Raw genomic sequence first — 23801 nt, 5'->3', positions numbered from 1 at the left:
ACACACGACAATACACTCAAAACGGATAAAAGGCTCAAGTCGCCAAACCATACCAATCCTAGAAGACAAAGCAGCAAAATCCCCGACGCCTCTTGCAGCAGCGCTTGCCGATGTGCCTCCTGGGGCCGCGAAACGTGGGAAAAAACAGAACCAAGTGGGACGACAACACACTGAAAAGCTCCGCACGGCAAAGGCAGCCACCGGCCAACGGAGACGGGACCACTGAGGGGACAGACATTCGCCAATGATGCAGCTGATCAGGGTCTGAGTCCCAAAACCTCTAAAGAGCTCACACACTCAACGCCATGAACACAGACGGCCCAGCTGAGGAGACGGGCAGGGGACCTGCCTGGACGCTGCTCCAGAGAGGACATGCGGACCCCGAGGGACGGATGGAAGAGGCTCAGGGTCACCAGCCACCGGAGATGCCACTCACACCCACACGGAGGGACCGCCTCCAACCTGCCAGGGGCTGCCTCACCTGTGTTTTCAGATTAGACTCCTACACTCTGGAAGAGATGGGATTAGTACAAAGGAAACGTGTTTCAAGGTGTGTTCACGCTGGCGTACATGCTGCAGCTTGTTCTTGTGGTTACATCCTCCACTTCCGAGATAACTTTTACCACGTTGTAAACCAAAAGGGTATTTCACAAGAGGATACATCACACTAAAGAGTTTACGTGCGTGTGTGCGTGCGTGTTTGTGTGTGTGTGTGTGTGTGTGTTTTCTACTTGAGAAGTAAATTTGACACAGAACTGGACACAGTAAAGAATGTGAAACTTGATTGGTGGATGTGACCCCAGATGGAGTCAGACACAATCATCCAAAGAACGGCATGCAAATGAGCAATGACAACACCCGCAGCGAGACGACACTGCCTGGTTGTGATGACGTGATATGCTTCCTAATGAAAAATCCTATTTAGGGAATTTTTATTCTGTGACGTGGAAGACAGATATGCTTCTCCTTAGAAACAAACACTGTCATGGGTCCCAGGGGCTCTAACCAGGCAGCTGTGCCGGCTCCAAATTTTACTAAATATGAGCATCTCTGGCGTCAGCAACCAGATTAACGAGCTGCCTCAGAGCCATGAATCCTTTGGAATAAAACCCAGGAATGGTCACGTGATTGAGCACCTGCTGGCCCAGGTATATAAGCTCCCTCCCCACTCGCCGACACTCACTCTCAGGACCTCGTCTTGAACAGAAACACATTCCCCCTGACACCATGAGCTACTACGGCAGCTACTACGGAGGCCGCGGCTACGGCTGGGGCTGGGGTGGCCTTGGGGGCCTGGGCTGTGGCTATGGCTCCGGCTGGGGCTGGGGCGGCCTTGGGGGCCTGGGCTGTGGCTATGGCTACAGAGGCTATGGCTGTGGCTGCTGGCGCCCGTCCTGCTGCGGGGGATACGGATACTCTGGCTTCTACTGAAACCCTGCCCAGCAGCTCAGCCTCTGAACTTACAGGGACGTCCTCCCACGTTTGATCTAAGGAACCGGACAGCAGACCTCATGCTGGGTTATTGGCACAAAAGCCTTTACCTCCCCAGGATTATGGGTAGATTTTCAACTGTGCCTGCGTCTCCCTCATAGACCAGGATCCTCTACGTTTGCTGTCAGAACTGATTGGACTGTCTGTCCACCTTCCAATAAAGCATTGAACTTGGACACAAAGAATGGTTTTGTTTTGTTCATGAAATGCATTATGAGGAAGTGGTTCTGGGCACATCCACTCCGCTGTCCACGGGGAAGCGGTCGGGACCATCCAGTTTCCCGGCTTTGTCTCCTGTGAGGCCGACTCATCGAGAACCGCCCCCCTCCGCCCCCCATCTCCATCCTCCTGCCTCAGCGCCCAGCCTGCTCTGTGGGCACCTGGTCCTGACCGTGATGTGGAGGGAACTCGGGGAGCTGAGTGGGTGATGGGAGGGGGCTCTGCAGGGACCCATGTCCGTGTGGGAGGGATGCTCATGGCCTCCCGCACAGCCGGGCTCTCAGCTCTGGGTCTAAGATAAACTCTCTGACACAGTGAATGGGTGTGAGTGTCACTCTACCCTCATGGTCTTCGCTGTGAAGCGTGGACCCATCATCAGCCGCAGTGCGTTCTTCTATGTCTGAGACATGTACCCACACGGTCTGTTCCATGGGCCTGTCAGCCTCCTCCTCCTCACTTTCTTCTCTCCTTTCCCTTCTTCCCCCCTCTCTCCCCTTCATCTACCTCCCCCTCCCCACTTCTCCTCCTCCCCCTCCTTCCCCACCTCCTACTTCTCACTGTTATCTCTCCTTTCTTCCCACCCAGACACAGGGATCTTAGGTCTGAAGAGTAAAGGCTCTGTGATGATAATCAATCTTCAGAATGTATTATTCCTTGGAAATCATATTGTTAATTTCAAAGTAAGAACAAGAAACTTTAAATTATTTTAGAACACTCAAGAAAATAAATATGAAAGAATTATATCAAAATATTAACAATTGTAAATTCTAGGGAATGGGTGTGCGATGTTCACTGTAATATTTAGTCTTTCTTTGTCTGGGTGTGTTTAAAATATCTCATGAAATAAAAATCCTATATAATAAAGATATAATATGCAAATGGTTGTTACATAATGATCAACCGTGTAACGACCGGATCACAGATCAGCAGGAGGGTGGGGCAGCGAGCTACAAGCGGGTGGCGGAGAGCTACAGGGGGGGCCAGGGCAGCAAGCTATGAGGCGGTGGGGGGGGGGAGGGCGGGGGGAGGGGGGCGAGGGGAGCTACAGGAGGGCGTGGCAGTGGGCGGAGAGATACAGGAGGGCAGCAGTGAGCTACTGGCGCACAGATTCATGTGCAGAGCTACTAGTATCTAAAATAAAAGCAAAAACCATGTATCCTGTCCTCAAACATATATTATGACTAGTGGCCCGGTGCATGGATTCATGCACATTGAAAGGAAATTAATTAGAAGGTGGCTGGTGTGGCGGGACTGGACGAGATGTGCCAGATACGCCCTGGAGCCAACCTCCCTTGGTTCCTTCCCAGTGTCTGTGGAGTGAGTGGCGTTCCTCTGGCAGGTGGGGCTTCTCGATCTGCCCTGTGGGGATCGGGCTGAAACTGGCTCTCCGACATCCCCTGAGGGGTCCCGGGGCACTCTGCAAAGTTGCTGTCCTACAGGGAGTGGAACGCAAGCACAAGTGTGCAGTAAACCAGATTCGGGGCCGACAGTGCCCCAGCAGCATAACCCACGGCTGACGGTGGAATCACACGGCCCCACGAGGAATCAGGCTCCCTTCTCTTTGGTTTCGGGGTACGTCACCCGAAAACCACTGCTGCCAAGTCACTGCAGCTCGGCAGCTCCTGCATTGAGCGTCTGCCCACTGGTGGTATGTGAGCGTCATAGCAATAGGTCGTATGGTCATACACTTAGCATATTAGCCTTTTATATAGAGAGATATTCCATTTATGACACCTGCCCTGAGAAGAAAAAATTGAAATAGCTTTGTATCTCATATAGAAATTAAATCCATGATAAAAAATCTCACCAAAAATACCCGTTTTAGGCCCGATGATTTCACTGGTGAATTCTAAACACATTCTGCTCCAGAGAATAATAGAATCACTTCTATATTATTTTGCAATATCTCAGAATAAAAATATAATGTCATCAGCAGGGAGATTTACACGCCAGTATGTCTCATGAACATACACATGCAAGATTCCTAAGAACTTCTGAACACATTCCATCTGGCCATGTCCGATATAGATCTTACATCATGACCGAGGGAGCGTTACTTGAGGAGTGCAAGAAAAGCTCACCATTAAGAAACCTTAAACGTGAGTCAACATATTAACTGAGTAGAAGCAACAAATAGAATACGTCCCCACGTCATCTCCAGTTCTCAGCCTGCTGACTCCCGGTCCTCGTTCGCCCCGAGGCTGGCTCTGACATGTGTGTCCGGGTGCTTTCTCATGCCTTTGGCGCGTCCTGCACGTATGGGTAGGGCTGCTGTTGCAAGTCAGGTAAGTCTTTTCATTGGGTCCTGGGGGCTGAGGCGGGAGCTTGCGGGAGAGTTTCTGCTCATCTTGTCAGGAGAGCTGGGCAGGGTGTGGCTTCTACTGAAACGCGCTCCCGGGAGCCCCTCATCTGGGGCTGGGTGACGAGGAACCGAGTCATCCAAAGAGTGAACCGAACAAGACCAGCGGGCAAGCCCAGATCCGAGCGCTTAGCCTCTTGGGTTTAAGGATCTCCAGCTTCTACATGGGCCTGGCAGGCCTCCCCGTGCCCGCCCTGTCCTCTCACAGCTGTGAGTTCTGTTTCCTGCGCCATGAATTGTCCTTATTTGAAACGGCACACGTGGCTGTCACTACTTTTCATTCAGGGACATCGTGACTGTCCCTTTCACGGTGTTTCCCTCTGGAGCTCCTCCCAGGAAACTGTCTTGGTTGTATGTCCCGCACGGACAGCAATAAGGACACAGAGTCACAGCCACTGGCCCACTTTCCACACCCATCACCCCTTCCGCTCACTCAGCATAGTATATATATATATATGCACACATATATATGCATAGTTCATATATACACACACACACACACACATATACAAATATGTTTTAATTGACTTCAAAGTGGAAGGGAGAGAGAGACCTAGAAACATCCATGATGAGAGAGAATCATTGACCAGCTGCCTCCTGCACCCCCCACACTGGGGATCAAGCCTGCAACCCGGGCCTGTGCCCTGACGGGGAATTGAACTGTGACCTCCTAGTTCATAGGTCAACGCTCACCCACTGAGCCCCGCCGGCCAGGGAGCAGTGTTAGTTTTGATTTAGAATCTTAATCTGTTAATTCCTAGTTTGCTGGATCTGAAAACAGCAGACGAGTAAACCATGTTCCAATTCCCTGTCACTGACGTGGTGTGATGGATTGTAAAGACTTGGGCTTGTTGACGAAACATGAGAACACATGTGCTCAGAGACGAGGGAGACCTGCCCTTGCGTCAATGTGGTCGCAGTAGCTTAGCTTTGCGATGACCTGGTCAGAGAGGTAAGAGCCCCCCCCCCGAGACTGGATAGTGACAGGGGTGGGCAGAGGGGCTCCCGGCCGCGAGCATGCGAGACACAGCTTCCTCCCGCACCATCACTGACTACTCAGGGCGTCACTCATCCTCATCATCACTAACCTACTGGGCCCACCCCAGATTCTACTCAGCTGGACAGAACCCAACAGCACTCCTCTATTTTTTAATAGTTAATAGCATTTCTCCAAAATTTGAGGAAAGGCCCCACAGAAGAAGAAGAACCAAGATAACGACCTGGGTACATGTTTGACGCGCCTCCTGTGAGGTGGGGTGACCGTAGCATGAGAAGGTGAAGGGACTGCGCTTCGGAGCAGGGACATGCTCATCACATCTGCACCCCCCGAGAGAGCTGTCTGCCGCACCCGGCCTCGGACGCCTGCCTGGTGGGGGACCGAGGGGCGTCCTGGCACCGCCTGGTGAGGAAATGGCCTCACTTGCCATCGCCCGTCTGCAGTTGGGCTCAGGAGACTAAACTCTCAGAGGGCCACCTCTCCTGCTTTTAGATCGTGGCCCCGTCAAAGGCAACGCGTTCTGAAGAAAGGAGAGAATCCCAAGTAAATAACAAAGGGGGGAGGTAGGAAAAGATGTCTGAACCGGAACAAACATTGACAGAAGGAGGAGGCATGGAAGTCGGATGTCACATGACAATGTTCTATTCACAGACGGACACCATTTCAAAGCGAAAAAATACCAAACCAAGCACCCGGGCAACTATTTTCATGGTGTGAATCTGACCAAACACCAGCACCCAAACGCGCAGAGAGCGTCCAGTCAACAACAACAACAACAACAACAACAACAACAACAATAACAATACTGATTAACAAGCCGGGTGAGCACGGACAGCACAGTGGGCGGAACAGGCACTTCAAAAAGGAGAACATCATAGGCTGAGCGTCAACCTATGAACCAGGAGGTCACAGTTCGATTCCCGGTCAGGGCACAGGCCCAGGTTGCGGGCTCCATCCCCAGTGCGGGGCATGCAGGAGGCAGCCGGTCTATGATTCTCTCTCATCATTGGTGTCTCTCTCTCTCTCCCTCTCCCTTCCTCTCTGAAATCAATAAATATCATTTAAAAAGGGAAGGACATCTAAGGGGACTGTAAACATTGGGAAAGGTGCCCAATGCCACTGCCAAACCCCATAGACGTCTGGAGTGCCCGCAAGGGGACTGGGCCTGAGCGTGGCCGTGGGGGAGCTCGGGGAGCCGCCACAGCCTCGGGGCTGCAGTGAGCAGGGGGCTGGACACTGCCTGGCGGGACCTGCAGAGGCTACAGCTGCCACTCACGCCCTAGGAATCATGTACGACCACGAGAGCGGATATCCAGGTGAACAGAAAGGTCAGTATCGATAGGTACACATCAGCTTTATTCCGACATGTTAGCCAGAAAACAGAAAGAAAAAAAGGGAAGAAGAAATAAAGAAAGAAGAGAAACTGCCCCAAATCAAGGTTGAGTGGAGCAGCCTCCTTCGCGGCGACGGAAACAACGACATGGGTGCTCCGTGCGGCGCGGGGGGCGCCTCCCCAGGCCGCGGCGTGCAGCGGGGAGAGCGTGCTGGGCGCACAGGATCCCTGCGTGTGAGTCAGAACAGGGACCCTCGAGGAGCCACACTGGCTGGCGGGGTCAGGAGAAAAATGTGGGCGATCGGAGGGGGCGGCTCCAGGGCTCTGCGGACTCTTGCGCTTGAGACTTAGGCGTTTTACAATAGGCGCTGAACGACAACAAACACATGAAGCCACGGGCATGGGCTCTATTTTCCCAAAGCAGTAAGGCTCCTGGAGCGAGTTCCGCCTTGACACTCTCAGAGCATCCCGTCGTCATGGCTACGAGACCATCCTGCAGGTCGGACCTGGGGGTGCCCTCATCCACTGGCCAGTGACTGACTGAGCGAGGGCTGCGAGCGGTCACCGGGGGGCAGTCAGCAAGTCCATCCGGGGACCCGCCTCCCATCATCTCTTAGAAACGCAACAGAAGGTGGACAGTGTGTGCGAGGTCATCACAGGTGAACAGGAGCTGAGCCGCTAGTTCAAGTCGGGAGACTGTCTTCAGGGTTCACTAGGGGAGGGGCAGCCGGGGTGGGGTTTGCCTGGTGGAAGCCGAAGGGATTTTTGTCTCAGAAAGTACTTTTCCCCACCTTGCCTTTTTACATTATACACACCTGGTGTTTACTTTATCATTATTTATTATTATTATTATTATTATTATTATTCTTTAATCCTCCCCCGAGGATATTTTCCCATTGATTGTAGAGAGAGTGGGAGAGAAGGCAAAACAGAGAGAAGCATCGATGTGAGAGAGACATCGATGGGCTGCCTCCTGCACGTGCCCCAACCAGGGCCTGGGCTGGGGAGGAGCCTGCAACTGAGGTACGTGCCCCTGAGCAGCATCGAACCCGGGACCCTTTGGTCCGCAGGCCGATGCTCTATCCAAATCGGCTAGGGTGACACATACATGTTTTTATTATGCTGAAAATATTTTCAGGGTTAACAGCCTCTTACTAAATTTTCCAGGTTCTTTGGAGATGGCATAGAATTCACTATCAAAGATCTTAATGGATATTTAATGTTTTATTAGAGACTAGTTAGCTATTTTTTTAAAGGATAAAAATGAACACACAACTGGTAAAGAGAATACAAAACTGAAAAATATTGTGGTAAAAGGGAAGGCATATATGAGAGTATTTAAGTAAGGATTGCACAGGAATGCATGGGGCCCAAGAGAAATGGTCTATATTTCACAGTTTAACCTGGTGCCAGACCCTGTGGGACTGGGAGGAGCTGAGTGACAGGTGGGAGTGAACTGGAGAAGAGATTAAATAAGGGGGCAGGTGTATGGGTTCGAGGGGAGGGAGGGACTGGGGTCTGGACGACAGGCAGACGCTGGGAACGTGGTCCTGGTAGCGCTGGGAGCAGGAGACATGCCGGAGAGTCAGGATGGGACGGGGGGCTTTGAACAGATGGTTGGCTACTGTGACTCGCCTCCTGGGTATGAACAATATTTCCCCGTGTTACTGATCCAAATGCCTTTTATTTTCCAAACTGGTATGCAGAGCAGAAAAGAGAATATGGTTTCTGAGAGCCAAGGTCATGGAACGACAGGGAGGACGGCTCCGTTTGGACCCTTCTGTCTGAAGGTCCATGCGGTGCCCACAGCACGGGGGCGGGATCCAGGCGTTCAGAGGTGTCCTCAGCTCGGACCAGCGACCTCACCCAGAAGCAGGGATGCCTTGGAAAGCTCAGGGTTATTCTAGGCCTGATTGGACCAAGTCCTTCTAATCGTCAGCGAAGCATAATAATCCCGGGCGAGCGTGCGATGAAGCAACACTGACTTCTGAACACACCGCCATCCGACCTGTTACGCAACGTGCTCGCCCTGAAGGATTGTGCTCGGTCTGGTATGTCCCGGCTTTGAAGATGCAGCAATTTCTTCTCATAAAAGAGACGCAAGGTGTGTAAGGGACACCCTGACTTGGCAACAAGGCAGGCGAGACACTTTGATGAGCACGTGGCCCCTTCAGAGGTTGGCGTTGCGTCAACGAGGGGTGACACGGATGACACAAAACAGGTGGCATGTGACTCAGCACCTGCTGGCTCGGGTATATAAGCTCCCTCCCCACTCGCCGACACTCACTCTCAGGACCTCGTCTTGCACAGAAACACACTCCCCCTGACACCATGAGCTACTACGGCAGCTACTACGGAGGCCGCGGCTACGGCTGGGGCTGGGGCGGCCTTGGGGGCCTGGGCTGTGGCTATGGCTCCGGCTGGGGCTGGGGCGGCCTTGGGGGCCTGGGCTGTGGCTATGGCTACAGAGGCTATGGCTGTGGCTGCTGGCGCCCGTCCTGCTGCGGGGGATACGGATACTCTGGCTTCTACTGAAACCCTGCCCAGCAGCTCAGCCTCTGAACTTACAGGGACGTCCTCCCACGTTTGATCTAAGGAACCGGACAGCAGACCTCATGCTGGGTTATTGGCACAAAAGCCTTTACCTCCCCAGGATTATGGGTAGATTTTCAACTGTGCCTGCGTCTCCCTCATAGACCAGGATCCTCTACGTTTGCTGTCAGAACTGATTGGACTGTCTGTCCACCTTCCAATAAAGCATTGAACTTGGACACAAAGAATGGTTTTGTTTTGTTCATGAAATGCATTATGAGGAAGTGGTTCTGGGCACATCCACTCCGCTGTCCACGGGGAAGCGGTCGGGACCATCCAGTTTCCCGGCTTTGTCTCCTGTGAGGCCGACTCATCGAGAACCGCCCCCCTCCGCCCCCCATCTCCATCCTCCTGCCTCAGCGCCCAGCCTGCTCTGTGGGCACCTGGTCCTGACCGTGATGTGGAGGGAACTCGGGGAGCTGAGTGGGTGATGGGAGGGGGCTCTGCAGGGACCCATGTCCGTGTGGGAGGGATGCTCATGGCCTCCCGCACAGCCGGGCTCTCAGCTCTGGGTCTAAGATAAACTCTCTGACACAGTGAATGGGTGTGAGTGTCACTCTACCCTCATGGTCTTCGCTGTGAAGCGTGGACCCATCATCAGCCGCAGTGCGTTCTTCTATGTCTGAGACATGTACCCACACGGTCTGTTCCATGGGCCTGTCAGCCTCCTCCTCCTCACTTTCTTCTCTCCTTTCCCTTCTTCCCCCCTCTCTCCCCTTCATCTACCTCCCCCTCCCCACTTCTCCTCCTCCCCCTCCTTCCCCACCTCCTACTTCTCACTGTTATCTCTCCTTTCTTCCCACCCAGACACAGGGATCTTAGGTCTGAAGAGTAAAGGCTCTGTGATGATAATCAATCTTCAGAATGTATTATTCCTTGGAAATCATATTGTTAATTTCAAAGTAAGAACAAGAAACTTTAAATTATTTTAGAACACTCAAGAAAATAAATATGAAAGAATTATATCAAAATATTAACAATTGTAAATTCTAGGGAATGGGTGTGCGATGTTCACTGTAATATTTAGTCTTTCTTTGTCTGGGTGTGTTTAAAATATCTCATGAAATAAAAATCCTATATAATAAAGATATAATATGCAAATGGTTGTTACATAATGATCAACCGTGTAACGACCGGATCACAGATCAGCAGGAGGGTGGGGCAGCGAGCTACAAGCGGGTGGCGGAGAGCTACAGGGGGGGCCAGGGCAGCAAGCTATGAGGCGGTGGGGGGGGGGAGGGCGGGGGGGAGGGGGGCGAGGGGAGCTACAGGAGGGCGTGGCAGTGGGCGGAGAGATACAGGAGGGCAGCAGTGAGCTACTGGCGCACAGATTCATGTGCAGAGCTACTAGTATCTAAAATAAAAGCAAAAACCATGTATCCTGTCCTCAAACATATATTATGACTAGTGGCCCGGTGCATGGATTCATGCACATTGAAAGGAAATTAATTAGAAGGTGGCTGGTGTGGCGGGACTGGACGAGATGTGCCAGATACGCCCTGGAGCCAACCTCCCTTGGTTCCTTCCCAGTGTCTGTGGAGTGAGTGGCGTTCCTCTGGCAGGTGGGGCTTCTCGATCTGCCCTGTGGGGATCGGGCTGAAACTGGCTCTCCGACATCCCCTGAGGGGTCCCGGGGCACTCTGCAAAGTTGCTGTCCTACAGGGAGTGGAACGCAAGCACAAGTGTGCAGTAAACCAGATTCGGGGCCGACAGTGCCCCAGCAGCATAACCCACGGCTGACGGTGGAATCACACGGCCCCACGAGGAATCAGGCTCCCTTCTCTTTGGTTTCGGGGTACGTCACCCGAAAACCACTGCTGCCAAGTCACTGCAGCTCGGCAGCTCCTGCATTGAGCGTCTGCCCACTGGTGGTATGTGAGCGTCATAGCAATAGGTCGTATGGTCATACACTTAGCATATTAGCCTTTTATATAGAGAGATATTCCATTTATGACACCTGCCCTGAGAAGAAAAAATTGAAATAGCTTTGTATCTCATATAGAAATTAAATCCATGATAAAAAATCTCACCAAAAATACCCGTTTTAGGCCCGATGATTTCACTGGTGAATTCTAAACACATTCTGCTCCAGAGAATAATAGAATCACTTCTATATTATTTTGCAATATCTCAGAATAAAAATATAATGTCATCAGCAGGGAGATTTACACGCCAGTATGTCTCATGAACATACACATGCAAGATTCCTAAGAACTTCTGAACACATTCCATCTGGCCATGTCCGATATAGATCTTACATCATGACCGAGGGAGCGTTACTTGAGGAGTGCAAGAAAAGCTCACCATTAAGAAACCTTAAACGTGAGTCAACATATTAACTGAGTAGAAGCAACAAATAGAATACGTCCCCACGTCATCTCCAGTTCTCAGCCTGCTGACTCCCGGTCCTCGTTCGCCCCGAGGCTGGCTCTGACATGTGTGTCCGGGTGCTTTCTCATGCCTTTGGCGCGTCCTGCACGTATGGGTAGGGCTGCTGTTGCAAGTCAGGTAAGTCTTTTCATTGGGTCCTGGGGGCTGAGGCGGGAGCTTGCGGGAGAGTTTCTGCTCATCTTGTCAGGAGAGCTGGGCAGGGTGTGGCTTCTACTGAAACGCGCTCCCGGGAGCCCCTCATCTGGGGCTGGGTGACGAGGAACCGAGTCATCCAAAGAGTGAACCGAACAAGACCAGCGGGCAAGCCCAGATCCGAGCGCTTAGCCTCTTGGGTTTAAGGATCTCCAGCTTCTACATGGGCCTGGCAGGCCTCCCCGTGCCCGCCCTGTCCTCTCACAGCTGTGAGTTCTGTTTCCTGCGCCATGAATTGTCCTTATTTGAAACGGCACACGTGGCTGTCACTACTTTTCATTCAGGGACATCGTGACTGTCCCTTTCACGGTGTTTCCCTCTGGAGCTCCTCCCAGGAAACTGTCTTGGTTGTATGTCCCGCACGGACAGCAATAAGGACACAGAGTCACAGCCACTGGCCCACTTTCCACACCCATCACCCCTTCCGCTCACTCAGCATAGTATATATATATATATGCACACATATATATGCATAGTTCATATATACACACACACACACACACATATACAAATATGTTTTAATTGACTTCAAAGTGGAAGGGAGAGAGAGACCTAGAAACATCCATGATGAGAGAGAATCATTGACCAGCTGCCTCCTGCACCCCCCACACTGGGGATCAAGCCTGCAACCCGGGCCTGTGCCCTGACGGGGAATTGAACTGTGACCTCCTAGTTCATAGGTCAACGCTCACCCACTGAGCCCCGCCGGCCAGGGAGCAGTGTTAGTTTTGATTTAGAATCTTAATCTGTTAATTCCTAGTTTGCTGGATCTGAAAACAGCAGACGAGTAAACCATGTTCCAATTCCCTGTCACTGACGTGGTGTGATGGATTGTAAAGACTTGGGCTTGTTGACGAAACATGAGAACACATGTGCTCAGAGACGAGGGAGACCTGCCCTTGCGTCAATGTGGTCGCAGTAGCTTAGCTTTGCGATGACCTGGTCAGAGAGGTAAGAGCCCCCCCCCCGAGACTGGATAGTGACAGGGGTGGGCAGAGGGGCTCCCGGCCGCGAGCATGCGAGACACAGCTTCCTCCCGCACCATCACTGACTACTCAGGGCGTCACTCATCCTCATCATCACTAACCTACTGGGCCCACCCCAGATTCTACTCAGCTGGACAGAACCCAACAGCACTCCTCTATTTTTTAATAGTTAATAGCATTTCTCCAAAATTTGAGGAAAGGCCCCACAGAAGAAGAAGAACCAAGATAACGACCTGGGTACATGTTTGACGCGCCTCCTGTGAGGTGGGGTGACCGTAGCATGAGAAGGTGAAGGGACTGCGCTTCGGAGCAGGGACATGCTCATCACATCTGCACCCCCCGAGAGAGCTGTCTGCCGCACCCGGCCTCGGACGCCTGCCTGGTGGGGGACCGAGGGGCGTCCTGGCACCGCCTGGTGAGGAAATGGCCTCACTTGCCATCGCCCGTCTGCAGTTGGGCTCAGGAGACTAAACTCTCAGAGGGCCACCTCTCCTGCTTTTAGATCGTGGCCCCGTCAAAGGCAACGCGTTCTGAAGAAAGGAGAGAATCCCAAGTAAATAACAAAGGGGGGAGGTAGGAAAAGATGTCTGAACCGGAACAAACATTGACAGAAGGAGGAGGCATGGAAGTCGGATGTCACATGACAATGTTCTATTCACAGACGGACACCATTTCAAAGCGAAAAAATACCAAACCAAGCACCCGGGCAACTATTTTCATGGTGTGAATCTGACCAAACACCAGCACCCAAACGCGCAGAGAGCGTCCAGTCAACAACAACAACAACAACAACAACAACAACAACAACAATAACAATACTGATTAACAAGCCGGGTGAGCACGGACAGCACAGTGGGCGGAACAGGCACTTCAAAAAGGAGAACATCATAGGCTGAGCGTCAACCTATGAACCAGGAGGTCACAGTTCGATTCCCGGTCAGGGCACAGGCCCAGGTTGCGGGCTCCATCCCCAGTGCGGGGCATGCAGGAGGCAGCCGGTCTATGATTCTCTCTCATCATTGGTGTCTCTCTCTCTCTCCCTCTCCCTTCCTCTCTGAAATCAATAAATATCATTTAAAAAGGGAAGGACATCTAAGGGGACTGTAAACATTGGGAAAGGTGCCCAATGCCACTGCCAAACCCCATAGACGTCTGGAGTGCCCGCAAGGGGACTGGGCCTGAGCGTGGCCGTGGGGGAGCTCGGGGAGCCGCCACAGCCTCGGGGCTGCAGTGAGCAGGGGGCTGGACACTGCCTGGCGGGACCTGCAGAGGCTACAGCTGCCACTCACGCCCTAGGAATCATGTACGACCACGAGAGCGGATATCCAGGTGAACAGAAAGGTCAGTATCGATAGGTACACATCAGCTTTATTCCGACATGTTAGCCAGAAAACAGAAAGAAAAAAAGGGAAGAAGAAATAAAGAAAGAAGAGAAACTGCCCCAAATCAAGGTTGAGTGGAGCAGCCTCCTTCGCGGCGACGGAAACAACGACATGGGTGCTCCGTGCGGCGCGGGGGGCGCCTCCCCAGGCCGCGGCGTGCAGCGGGGAGAGCGTGCTGGGCGCACAGGATCCCTGCGTGTGAGTCAGAACAGGGACCCTCGAGGAGCCACACTGGCTGGCGGGGTCAGGAGAAAAATGTGGGCGATCGGAGGGGGCGGCTCCAGGGCTCTGCGGACTCTTGCGCTTGAGACTTAGGCGTTTTACAATAGGCGCTGAACGACAACAAACACATGAAGCCACGGGCATGGGCTCTATTTTCCCAAAGCAGTAAGGCTCCTGGAGCGAGTTCCGCCTTGACACTCTCAGAGCATCCCGTCGTCATGGCTACGAGACCATCCTGCAGGTCGGACCTGGGGGTGCCCTCATCCACTGGCCAGTGACTGACTGAGCGAGGGCTGCGAGCGGTCACCGGGGGGCAGTCAGCAAGTCCATCCGGGGACCCGCCTCCCATCATCTCTTAGAAACGCAACAGAAGGTGGACAGTGTGTGCGAGGTCATCACAGGTGAACAGGAGCTGAGCCGCTAGTTCAAGTCGGGAGACTGTCTTCAGGGTTCACTAGGGGAGGGGCAGCCGGGGTGGGGTTTGCCTGGTGGAAGCCGAAGGGATTTTTGTCTCAGAAAGTACTTTTCCCCACCTTGCCTTTTTACATTATACACACCTGGTGTTTACTTTATCATTATTTATTATTATTATTATTATTATTATTATTCTTTAATCCTCCCCCGAGGATATTTTCCCATTGATTGTAGAGAGAGTGGGAGAGAAGGCAAAACAGAGAGAAGCATCGATGTGAGAGAGACATCGATGGGCTGCCTCCTGCACGTGCCCCAACCAGGGCCTGGGCTGGGGAGGAGCCTGCAACTGAGGTACGTGCCCCTGAGCAGCATCGAACCCGGGACCCTTTGGTCCGCAGGCCGATGCTCTATCCAAATCGGCTAGGGTGACACATACATGTTTTTATTATGCTGAAAATATTTTCAGGGTTAACAGCCTCTTACTAAATTTTCCAGGTTCTTTGGAGATGGCATAGAATTCACTATCAAAGATCTTAATGGATATTTAATGTTTTATTAGAGACTAGTTAGCTATTTTTTTAAAGGATAAAAATGAACACACAACTGGTAAAGAGAATACAAAACTGAAAAATATTGTGGTAAAAGGGAAGGCATATATGAGAGTATTTAAGTAAGGATTGCACAGGAATGCATGGGGCCCAAGAGAAATGGTCTATATTTCACAGTTTAACCTGGTGCCAGACCCTGTGGGACTGGGAGGAGCTGAGTGACAGGTGGGAGTGAACTGGAGAAGAGATTAAATAAGGGGGCAGGTGTATGGGTTCGAGGGGAGGGAGGGACTGGGGTCTGGACGACAGGCAGACGCTGGGAACGTGGTCCTGGTAGCGCTGGGAGCAGGAGACATGCCGGAGAGTCAGGATGGGACGGGGGGCTTTGAACAGATGGTTGGCTACTGTGACTCGCCTCCTGGGTATGAACAATATTTCCCCGTGTTACTGATCCAAATGCCTTTTATTTTCCAAACTGGTATGCAGAGCAGAAAAGAGAATATGGTTTCTGAGAGCCAAGGTCATGGAACGACAGGGAGGACGGCTCCGTTTGGACCCTTCTGTCTGAAGGTCCATGCGGTGCCCACAGCACGGGGGCGGGATCCAGGCGTTCAGAGGTGTCCTCAGCTCGGACCAGCGACCTCACCCAGAAGCAGGGATGCCTTGGAAAGCTCAGGGTTATTCTAGGCCTGATTGGACCAAGTCCTTCTAATCGTCAGCGAAGCATAATAATCCCGGGCGAGCGTGCGATGAAGCAACACTGACTTCTGAACACACCGCCATCCGACCTGTTACGCAACGTGCTCGCCCTGAAGGATTGTGCTCGGTCTGGTATGTCCCGGCTTTGAAGATGCAGCAATTTCTTCTCATAAAAGAGACGCAAGGTGTGTAAGGGACACCCTGACTTGGCAACAAGGCAGGCGAGACACTTTGATGAGCACGTGGCCCCTTCAGAGGTTGGCGTTGCGTCAACGAGGGGTGACACGGATGACACAAAACAGGTGGCATGTGACTCAGCACCTGCTGGCTCGGGTATATAAGCTCCCTCCCCACTCGCCGACACTCACTCTCAGGACCTCGTCTTGCACAGAAACACACTCCCCCTGACACCATGAGCTACTACGGCAGCTACTACGGAGGCCGCGGCTACGGCTGGGGCTGGGGCGGCCTTGGGGGCCTGGGCTGTGGCTATGGCTCTGGCTGGGGCTGGGGCGGCCTTGGGGGCCTGGGCTGTGGCTATGGCTCCAGAGGCTATGGCTGTGGCTGCTGGCGTCCATCCTGCTGCGGGGGATACGGATACTCTGGCTTCTACTGAAACCCTGCCCAGCAGCTCAGCCTCTGAACTTACAGGGACTTCCTCCCACGTTTGATCTAAGGAACCGGACAGCAGACCTCATGCTGGGTTATTGGCACAAAAGCCTTTAGCTCCCCAGGATTATGGGTAGATTTTCAACTGTGCCTGCGTCTCCCTCATAGACCAGGATCCTCTGCGTTTGCTGTCAGACTGATTGGACTGTCTGTTCACCTTCCAATAAAGCGTTGACCTTGAAAATAAAGTATGGTTGTTGGTTTGTTCATGAAACGCAATTATGAGGAAGTGGTTCAGGACACGTCTACTCCACTGTCCAAGGGAGAAGCGACCTTCTTGGCTAGCAACTTTCCTTTCCTTTCACACACCTCCCAAGCATGCAGAGAGGCAGGAAATAGATATAAAGATTAATAAGTCTACACTGAAATGAAAAATTTGTTTTTGAAAATCCAGTGATTTAAATCTCTTGATTTAATTCATAAAACATTCAGACTTAAGTCAATAACAAATAGCAATGAATATTGAACATATCTACGCATTTATTTATCAACATATGGATTTTACTTAACTAACATTTCCCAATTCAATCTTTCAGTTTATTCAAAATTGCTTTATGTTTTTAATTTTTTGTTTAATTTCAGAGAGCAAGGAGGAGGGAGAGGAAGATAGAAGCATCATGGATGAGAGAGAATCATCCTGCATGCCCCCCTCTGGTGATTGAGCCTGCAATCTGGGCACGTGCCCTTGGCCAGAATCAAATTCAGGACCATTCAGTCCAAGACTGATCTTCTATCCACTGAGCCAAACAGGCAAAGGGAAACTCAAAACATTTTTAACTAAACGTGTCTGTTCCCTTTCCTCTGCTCTCACGCTATCTCACTTCATCCTTCTTCACCACCATCACCACATTGAGGATGTATCCTCAGTCCAGTCAGGGAAAGAAACAACAAGACATAATCGTGAACCAATTATTATTGAGCTGAACCTGAAACCAAAAAGCTTTCTTATAAATTTAAATTTCAGTAAAATCTGAATTTCTCCTGATAAAAATGGGGCAACAGGGGGCATATATTTTTCATGAAATTAAAAAACAACAACGGTTGGACTAAAACCGTGGTCGCCAAACTTTCGGACCTCACCGACCAAAGTGGTCCATGAACCACCAGTTGGCGACCACTGGACTGAAATACCAAAGTTTTCCTAGAATCCAAATATATAGTCAGAGAATATTATATGATGAAGATATTTTGTTTAACTTGGTATAATTTGGATAAATATGTGTTTGAGTCTATGCTGTTAGATACTCCCTACAGCTGTTCAGGCAGAATTTAATCTTTCAGTCACTCAGCAAATATGTTTTGTTTGGAAAGGAATTGATACATTCAGATGGGAGGGAAATGTATTATCAAAAATGTTACACACTGCATGCCTCAGTGGTTGAGCATCGACCTATGAACCAGGAGGTCATGGTTCAGTTTGAGTCCTGGTCAGGGCACACGCCTGCTTGCAGGCTCGATCCCCAGTGTGGGGTGTGCATGAGGCAGCCCATCAATGATTGTTCTCTCATTATAAATGTTTCCATCTCTCTCCCAATCTCCCTTCCTCTATGAAATCAATAAAAGCAAATAAATAAAAAAGAACATAAGGAAAAACGCAGGCGAAAAGAACAAACCTGAGTGGAGGGATGAAGTATTGGTGGGGAAACTGGATCAGAGTGGAAGCCATGGCTGGTGTGAGCGTGTGTGGGACTGAGCGGGGAATGATGACTTAAAGAGCGGCTGGAAGAGACAGAGGATGTGTGGGAACCAGGAAGAATAGGGAGAGAAAATAAAGAGCAACTGCAAAGCAGAAGACACCATCACCTGTTTTTGGATAATCTGCTTCTATATGAAAAAGAGGGTGATGTTTACAGAGAACTTTGTGACCAGGTGCTCAGCCTGGGGTTACACGTGTGAGTTTGTTCTGTGGGCAGATCCTCAGCTTCTGAAATGCATTTCACTGTGTGGAGAAGCCAAAAGGGTATTTCACAAGAGGATACATCACACTAAAGAGTTTACGTGCGTGTGTGTGTGTGTGCGTGTGTGTGTGTGTGTGTGCGTGTGCGTGTGCGTGTGCGTGTGTGTGTGTGTGTGTGTGTTTTCTACTTGAGAAGTAAATTCGACACAGAAAGGGGCACAGTAAAGAATGTGAAACTTGATTGGTGGATGTGACCCCAGATGGAGTCAGACACAATCATCCAAAGAACGGCATGCAAATGAGAAATGACACACCCTCAGCGAGACGACACCAACTGGTTGTGATGACGCGATACGCTTCCCAGTGAAAAATCCTATTTAGGGAATTTCTATTCTGTGACGTGGAAGACAGATATGCTTCTCCTTAGAAACAAAGACTGTCATGGGTTCCAGGGGCTCTAACCAGGCAGCGGTGCCGGTTCCAAATTTTACTAAATATGAGCATCTCTGGCGTCAGCAACTAGATTAACGAGCTGCCTCAGAGCCATGAATCCTTTGGAATGAAACCCAGGAATGGTCACGTGACTCAGCACCTGCTGGCCCAGGTATATAAGCTCCCTCCCCACTCGCCGACACTCACTCTCAGGACCTCGTCTTGAACAGAAACCCACGCCCCCGGACACCATGAGCTACTATGGCAGCTACTACGGAGGCCGCGGCTCCGGCTGGGGCTGGGGCGGCCTTGGGGGCCTGGGCTGTGGCTATGGCTCCGGCTGGGGCTGGGGCGGCCTTGGGGGCCTGGGCTGTGGCTATGGCTACAGAAGCTATGGCTGTGGCTGCTGGCGCCCGTCCTGCTGCGGGGGATACGGATACTCTGGCTTCTACTGAAACCCTGCCCAGCAGCTCAGCCTCTGAACTTACAAGGGACTTCCTCCCACGTTTGACCTAAGGAACCGGACAGCAGACCTCATGCTGGGTTATTCGCACAAAAGCCTTTAGCTCCTCAGGATTATGGGTAGATTTTCAACTGTGCCTGCGTCTCCCTCATATTCCCAGGATCCTCTGCGTTTGCTGTCAGAACTGATTGGACTGTCTGTCCACCTTCCAATAAAGCATTGAACTTGAAAATAAAGTATGGTTGTTGGTTTGTTCATGAAACGCAATTATGAGGAAGTGGTTCTGGGCACATCCACTCCACTGTCCAAGGGAGAAGCCATCTTCTTGGCTAACAGTCTTTCCTTTCATTCACTCACCTCACAAGCACGCAGAGAGGCAGGAAATAGATATAATGATTAATAATTCTACACTGAAATGAAAATTGTTTTTTTTGAAAATCCAGTGATTTAAATCTTTCATTCTCTTGATTTTATTCATAAAATATTCAGACTTAAGTCAGCAATAAATAGCAATGAAGATCGAACATATCTATTTATTTATCAACCTATAGATTGTACTTAACTGACATATCCCAATTCAATCCTCCCATTTATTCATAATTGGTTTATGTTTTCAATTTTGCTTTTAACTTCAGAGAGCAAGGAGGAGGGACAAAGAAATATCAAGGATGAGAGAGAATCATTCATTGATTGGTAGCCTCCTGCATGCCCCCCTCTGGTGATTGAGCCTGCAACCTGGGCATGTGCCTTTGGCCGGAATCAAACCCGGGACCCTTCAGTCCACAAGTTGATGCTCTATCCACTGAGCCCAACCGGCCAGGGCAACTCAAATAATTTTTAACTCAATGTGTCTGTTCCCTTTCCTTTGCTCTCACTGTGTCTCGCTGGCATCCGTCTTCACCGCCATCACCACACTGAGGAATTAGCTTCAATGCAATCAGGGAAAGAAACAACAAGACATAATGGGAACAGATTATTATTTAGCTGAAGCTGAAACCAAAGATCTTCCTTAAAAATCAAAATTTCAGCAAGATCTGACTTTCTCCTGATAAAAATGGGGCAACACGGGGCATATATTTTTGATGAAATAAAAAACGGAAGGACTAAAACAGCGTTCGAAAAACTTTCATACCTCACCGACCACAAGTGGTTCGTGAACCACCAGTTGGTGACCACTGGAATGAAATAACAATGATGTCCTAGAATCCAACAATATAGTCAGAGAATATTCTAAGATGAACATATTTTGTTTAAATTGGTATAATTTGGTCAAATATGTGTGCTTGAGTGTATACTGTTAGGTACTCCCTACAGTTTTGCAGACAGAATTTTACCTTTCAGTCACTCAGCAAATATGTTTTGTTTGAAAAACAGTGAATACATTCAGATGGGAGGGAAATGTATTACCAAAAATGATACTTATGCCTGGTCTGCGTGCCCAGTATTGAGCATCAAACTATGAAGCAAGAGGTCATGGTTCAGTTTGATTCCTGGTCAGGGCACATGCCTAGTTGCAGGCTCAATCCCCAGTGTGGGGTGTGCAGGAGGCAGCCGATCAATGATTATCTCGCACTTTAGATGTTTCTATCTCTCTCTCTGTCCCCCTTTACCTCTGAAATCAATAAAAACAAAATTTTAAAAAGAAAAAAAATACATATAAGAAAAAAAATCGGGCTAAAATTACAAACCTGAGTGGAGGGATGAAGTGCTGATGGGAAAACTGGATCAGAGTGGAAGCCATGGCTGGTGTGAGCATGTGTGGGACTGAGCAGGGAATGACGACTTAAAGAGCGGCTGAAAGAGAGAGAGGATGTGTGGGGACCAGGAAGAATAGGGAGAGAAAATAAAGAGCAACTGCAAAGCAGATGACACCGTCACCTATGTTTTCGGATGATCCATTTCTATGTGAAAAAGAGGGTGATGTTTACAGAGAACTTTGTGACCAGGTGCTCAGCCTGGGGGTTCACGTGTGAGATTGTTCTGTGGTCAGGTCCTCAGCTTCTGAAATGCATTTCACTGTGTGGAGAAGCCAAAAGGGTATTTTGCAAGAAGATACACAAGATTAACATGGTTTTCTCATGTGCGTGTTCAACTTGAGAGAAACACGTTTCATAAATAAGGAATTTCATAGGTGTAAGGATCTTACATTGGATCACTGTATTTGAACTGAGATGAAAGTAAGATAGGAAAATACAAAGTATGATATGCAAATTAAGATGACACAATATTTAATGAGAACACGCCAACAAACATGACGAATACCACGTGCTTAGGATGGAGAATTGTGTTTAGTGAGTTTTTATTCTGTGACGTGGGGGACAGATATGCTTCTGCTTAGAAACAAACACTGTCATGGGTTCTAGGGGCTCTAACCAGGCAGCGGTGCCGGCTCCAAATTTTACTAAATATGAGCATCTCTGGCGTCAGCAACCAGATTAACGAGCTGCCTCAGGGCCATGATCTGTGGAATAAAACCCAGGAATGGTCACGTGACTCAGCACCTGCTGGCCCAGGTATATAAGCTCCCTCCCCACTCGCCGACACTCACTCTCAGGACCTCGTCTTGAACAGAAACACACTCCCCCTGACACCATGAGCTACTATGGCAGCTACTACGGAGGCCGCGGCTACGGCTGGGGCTGGGGCGGCCTTGGGGGCCTGGGCTGTGGCTATGGCTCCGGCTGGGGCTGGGGCGGCCTTGGGGGCCTGGGCTGTGGCTATGGCTACAGAGGCTATGGCTGTGGCTGCTGGCGCCCGTCCTGCTGCGGGGGATACGGATACTCTGGCTTCTACTGAAACCCTGCCCAGCAGCTCAGCCTCTGAACTTACAGGGACTTCCTCCCACGTTTGATCTAAGGAACCGGACAGCAGAACTCATGCTGGGTTATTGGCACAAAAGCCTTTAGCTCCTCAGGATTATGGGTAGATTTTCAACTGTGCCTGCATCTCCCTCCTAAGCCCAGGATCCTCTAGGTTTGCTGTCAGAATTGATTGGTCTATCTGTTAACTTTCCAATAAAGCATTGAATTTGAAAATAAAGTATGGTTGTTGGTTTGTTCATGAAATGCAATTATGAGGAAGTGGTTCAGGACACATCTACTCCACTGTCCAAGGGGACGCTACCTTCTTGGCTAACAATCTTCGTTTTCTTTCACACACTGCACAAGCATGCAGAGAGGCAGGAAATGGATATAAAGATTAATAACTCTACACCAAAATGAAAAAATAAGTTGTGAAAGGTCCAATAATTTAAATATTTCAATCTCTTGATTTTATTCATAAAATATTCAGACTTGTGAACTGCAAATAGCAATGAATATTTAATATACCTATCTCTTTATTTATCAACATATAGATTTTACTTAAGTCAACTCACATTTCCCAATTCAATCATTGCATTCATTCAAAACTAGTTTAAGATTTTAATTTTTCTTTAATTTCAGAGATGAGGAGGAGGGAGACAGATTGAATCCTTAAGGATGAGAGAGAATCATTCACTGATTGGTTGCCTCCTGCATGCTCCCCTCTGGTGATTGAGCCTGCAACCTGGGCATGTGCCCTTGGCCGGATAAGAACTCAGGACCCATCATTCCACAGGCTTATGCTCTATCCACTGAGCCAAACCAGCGAGGGCAGCTCAAAACATTCTTAACTCAATGTTTCTGTTCCCTTTCCTTTGCTCTCACTGTGTCTCACTGTCATCCGTCTTCACAACCTTCAGCATGCTGAGGAATTAGCTTCAATCCAATCAGGGAAAGAAACAACAAGACATAATGTGAACCAATTATTATTTATCTGAACCTGAAACTAAAGAGCTTTCTTAAAAATTTAAATTTCAGGAAAATCTGAATTTCTCCTGATAGAAAAGGGCAACACGGGGCATACATTTTTCATGAAATAAGAAAACGAATGGACCGAAATACCAATGTTTTCACAGAATCAAATAATATCATCAGATAATAATATAAGATGGAGATATTTTGTTTAATTCATGTAATTTGGCCAAATATGTGTGTTTGAGTCTATATTGTTAGATACTCCCTACAGCTGTGCAGTCAGAATTTAATCTTTCAGTCACTCAGCAAATATGTTTTGTTTGAAAAACAGTGAATACATTCAGACGGGAGGGAAATGTATTATCAAAAATGTTACTTATGCCCGGCTTGTGTGCCTCAGCGGTTGAGCATTGACCTATGAACCAGGAGGTCAGGGTTTGATTTCCGGTCAGAGCACATGCCTGGGTTGCAGGATGCATCCCCAGTGTGGGATCAGCAGGAGGCTGCTGATGAATGATTCCTTCTCATCATTGATGTTTCTATCTCTTTTTTCCTCTCCCTTACTCTTTGTGTTAAAAAAAAAAGAAAAAAGAAAAAGGAAAAAAAAAAGAAACTATATGTTTCTTATTGTGGGGTCCTGTCTAGAGCACACCGATGTTCAAGGCCACTCTGAGTGTGGGAATCCTAATAATAGTGTTCAAGGTTGAGTTGCTATGTGCAGGCGCAAGGCAAGGACACA

General features: G+C 49.7%; 4 protein-coding genes across 4 annotated transcripts; all 4 read left to right on the top strand.

Moving 5' to 3' along the window:
- The first annotated feature begins 1227 nt into the window (after positions 1-1227).
- LOC132229163 (keratin-associated protein 19-3-like) lies at positions 1228-1431 on the top strand. The gene has a single exon (XM_059685914.1). The coding sequence runs from the start codon at positions 1228-1230 to the stop codon at positions 1429-1431; it is 204 nt and encodes a 67-aa protein (XP_059541897.1).
- Positions 1432-8730: 7299 nt separating this feature from the next.
- On the top strand, positions 8731-8934 carry LOC132229162 (keratin-associated protein 19-3-like). The gene has a single exon (XM_059685913.1). The coding sequence runs from the start codon at positions 8731-8733 to the stop codon at positions 8932-8934; it is 204 nt and encodes a 67-aa protein (XP_059541896.1).
- A 7303-nt stretch (positions 8935-16237) lies between these two features.
- On the top strand, positions 16238-16441 carry LOC132229161 (keratin-associated protein 19-3-like). Its single transcript, XM_059685912.1, has one exon. It carries the CDS (start codon positions 16238-16240, stop codon positions 16439-16441), a length of 204 nt encoding a protein of 67 aa, XP_059541895.1.
- Positions 16442-21878: 5437 nt separating this feature from the next.
- Positions 21879-22264, top strand: LOC132229164 (keratin-associated protein 19-3-like). Its single transcript, XM_059685916.1, has one exon. It carries the CDS (start codon positions 21879-21881, stop codon positions 22080-22082), a length of 204 nt encoding a protein of 67 aa, XP_059541899.1. The 3' UTR covers positions 22083-22264.
- Positions 22265-23801: the final 1537 nt, after the last annotated feature.

Source organism: Myotis daubentonii, chromosome 3, assembly GCF_963259705.1.
Source record: "Myotis daubentonii chromosome 3, mMyoDau2.1, whole genome shotgun sequence".
Lineage (NCBI taxonomy): Eukaryota > Metazoa > Chordata > Mammalia > Chiroptera > Vespertilionidae > Myotis > Myotis daubentonii.
This window is presented reverse-complemented; position numbering and strand designations above follow the sequence as displayed.

Bases quoted from the DNA above. Each gene is read 5' to 3' on its own strand.
- LOC132229161 (XM_059685912.1), top strand. From the start codon at position 16,238: ATGAGCTACTACGGCAGCTACTACGGAGGCCGCGGCTACGGCTGGGGC.
- LOC132229163 (XM_059685914.1), top strand. From the start codon at position 1,228: ATGAGCTACTACGGCAGCTACTACGGAGGCCGCGGCTACGGCTGGGGC.
- LOC132229162 (XM_059685913.1), top strand. From the start codon at position 8,731: ATGAGCTACTACGGCAGCTACTACGGAGGCCGCGGCTACGGCTGGGGC.
- LOC132229164 (XM_059685916.1), top strand. From the start codon at position 21,879: ATGAGCTACTATGGCAGCTACTACGGAGGCCGCGGCTACGGCTGGGGC.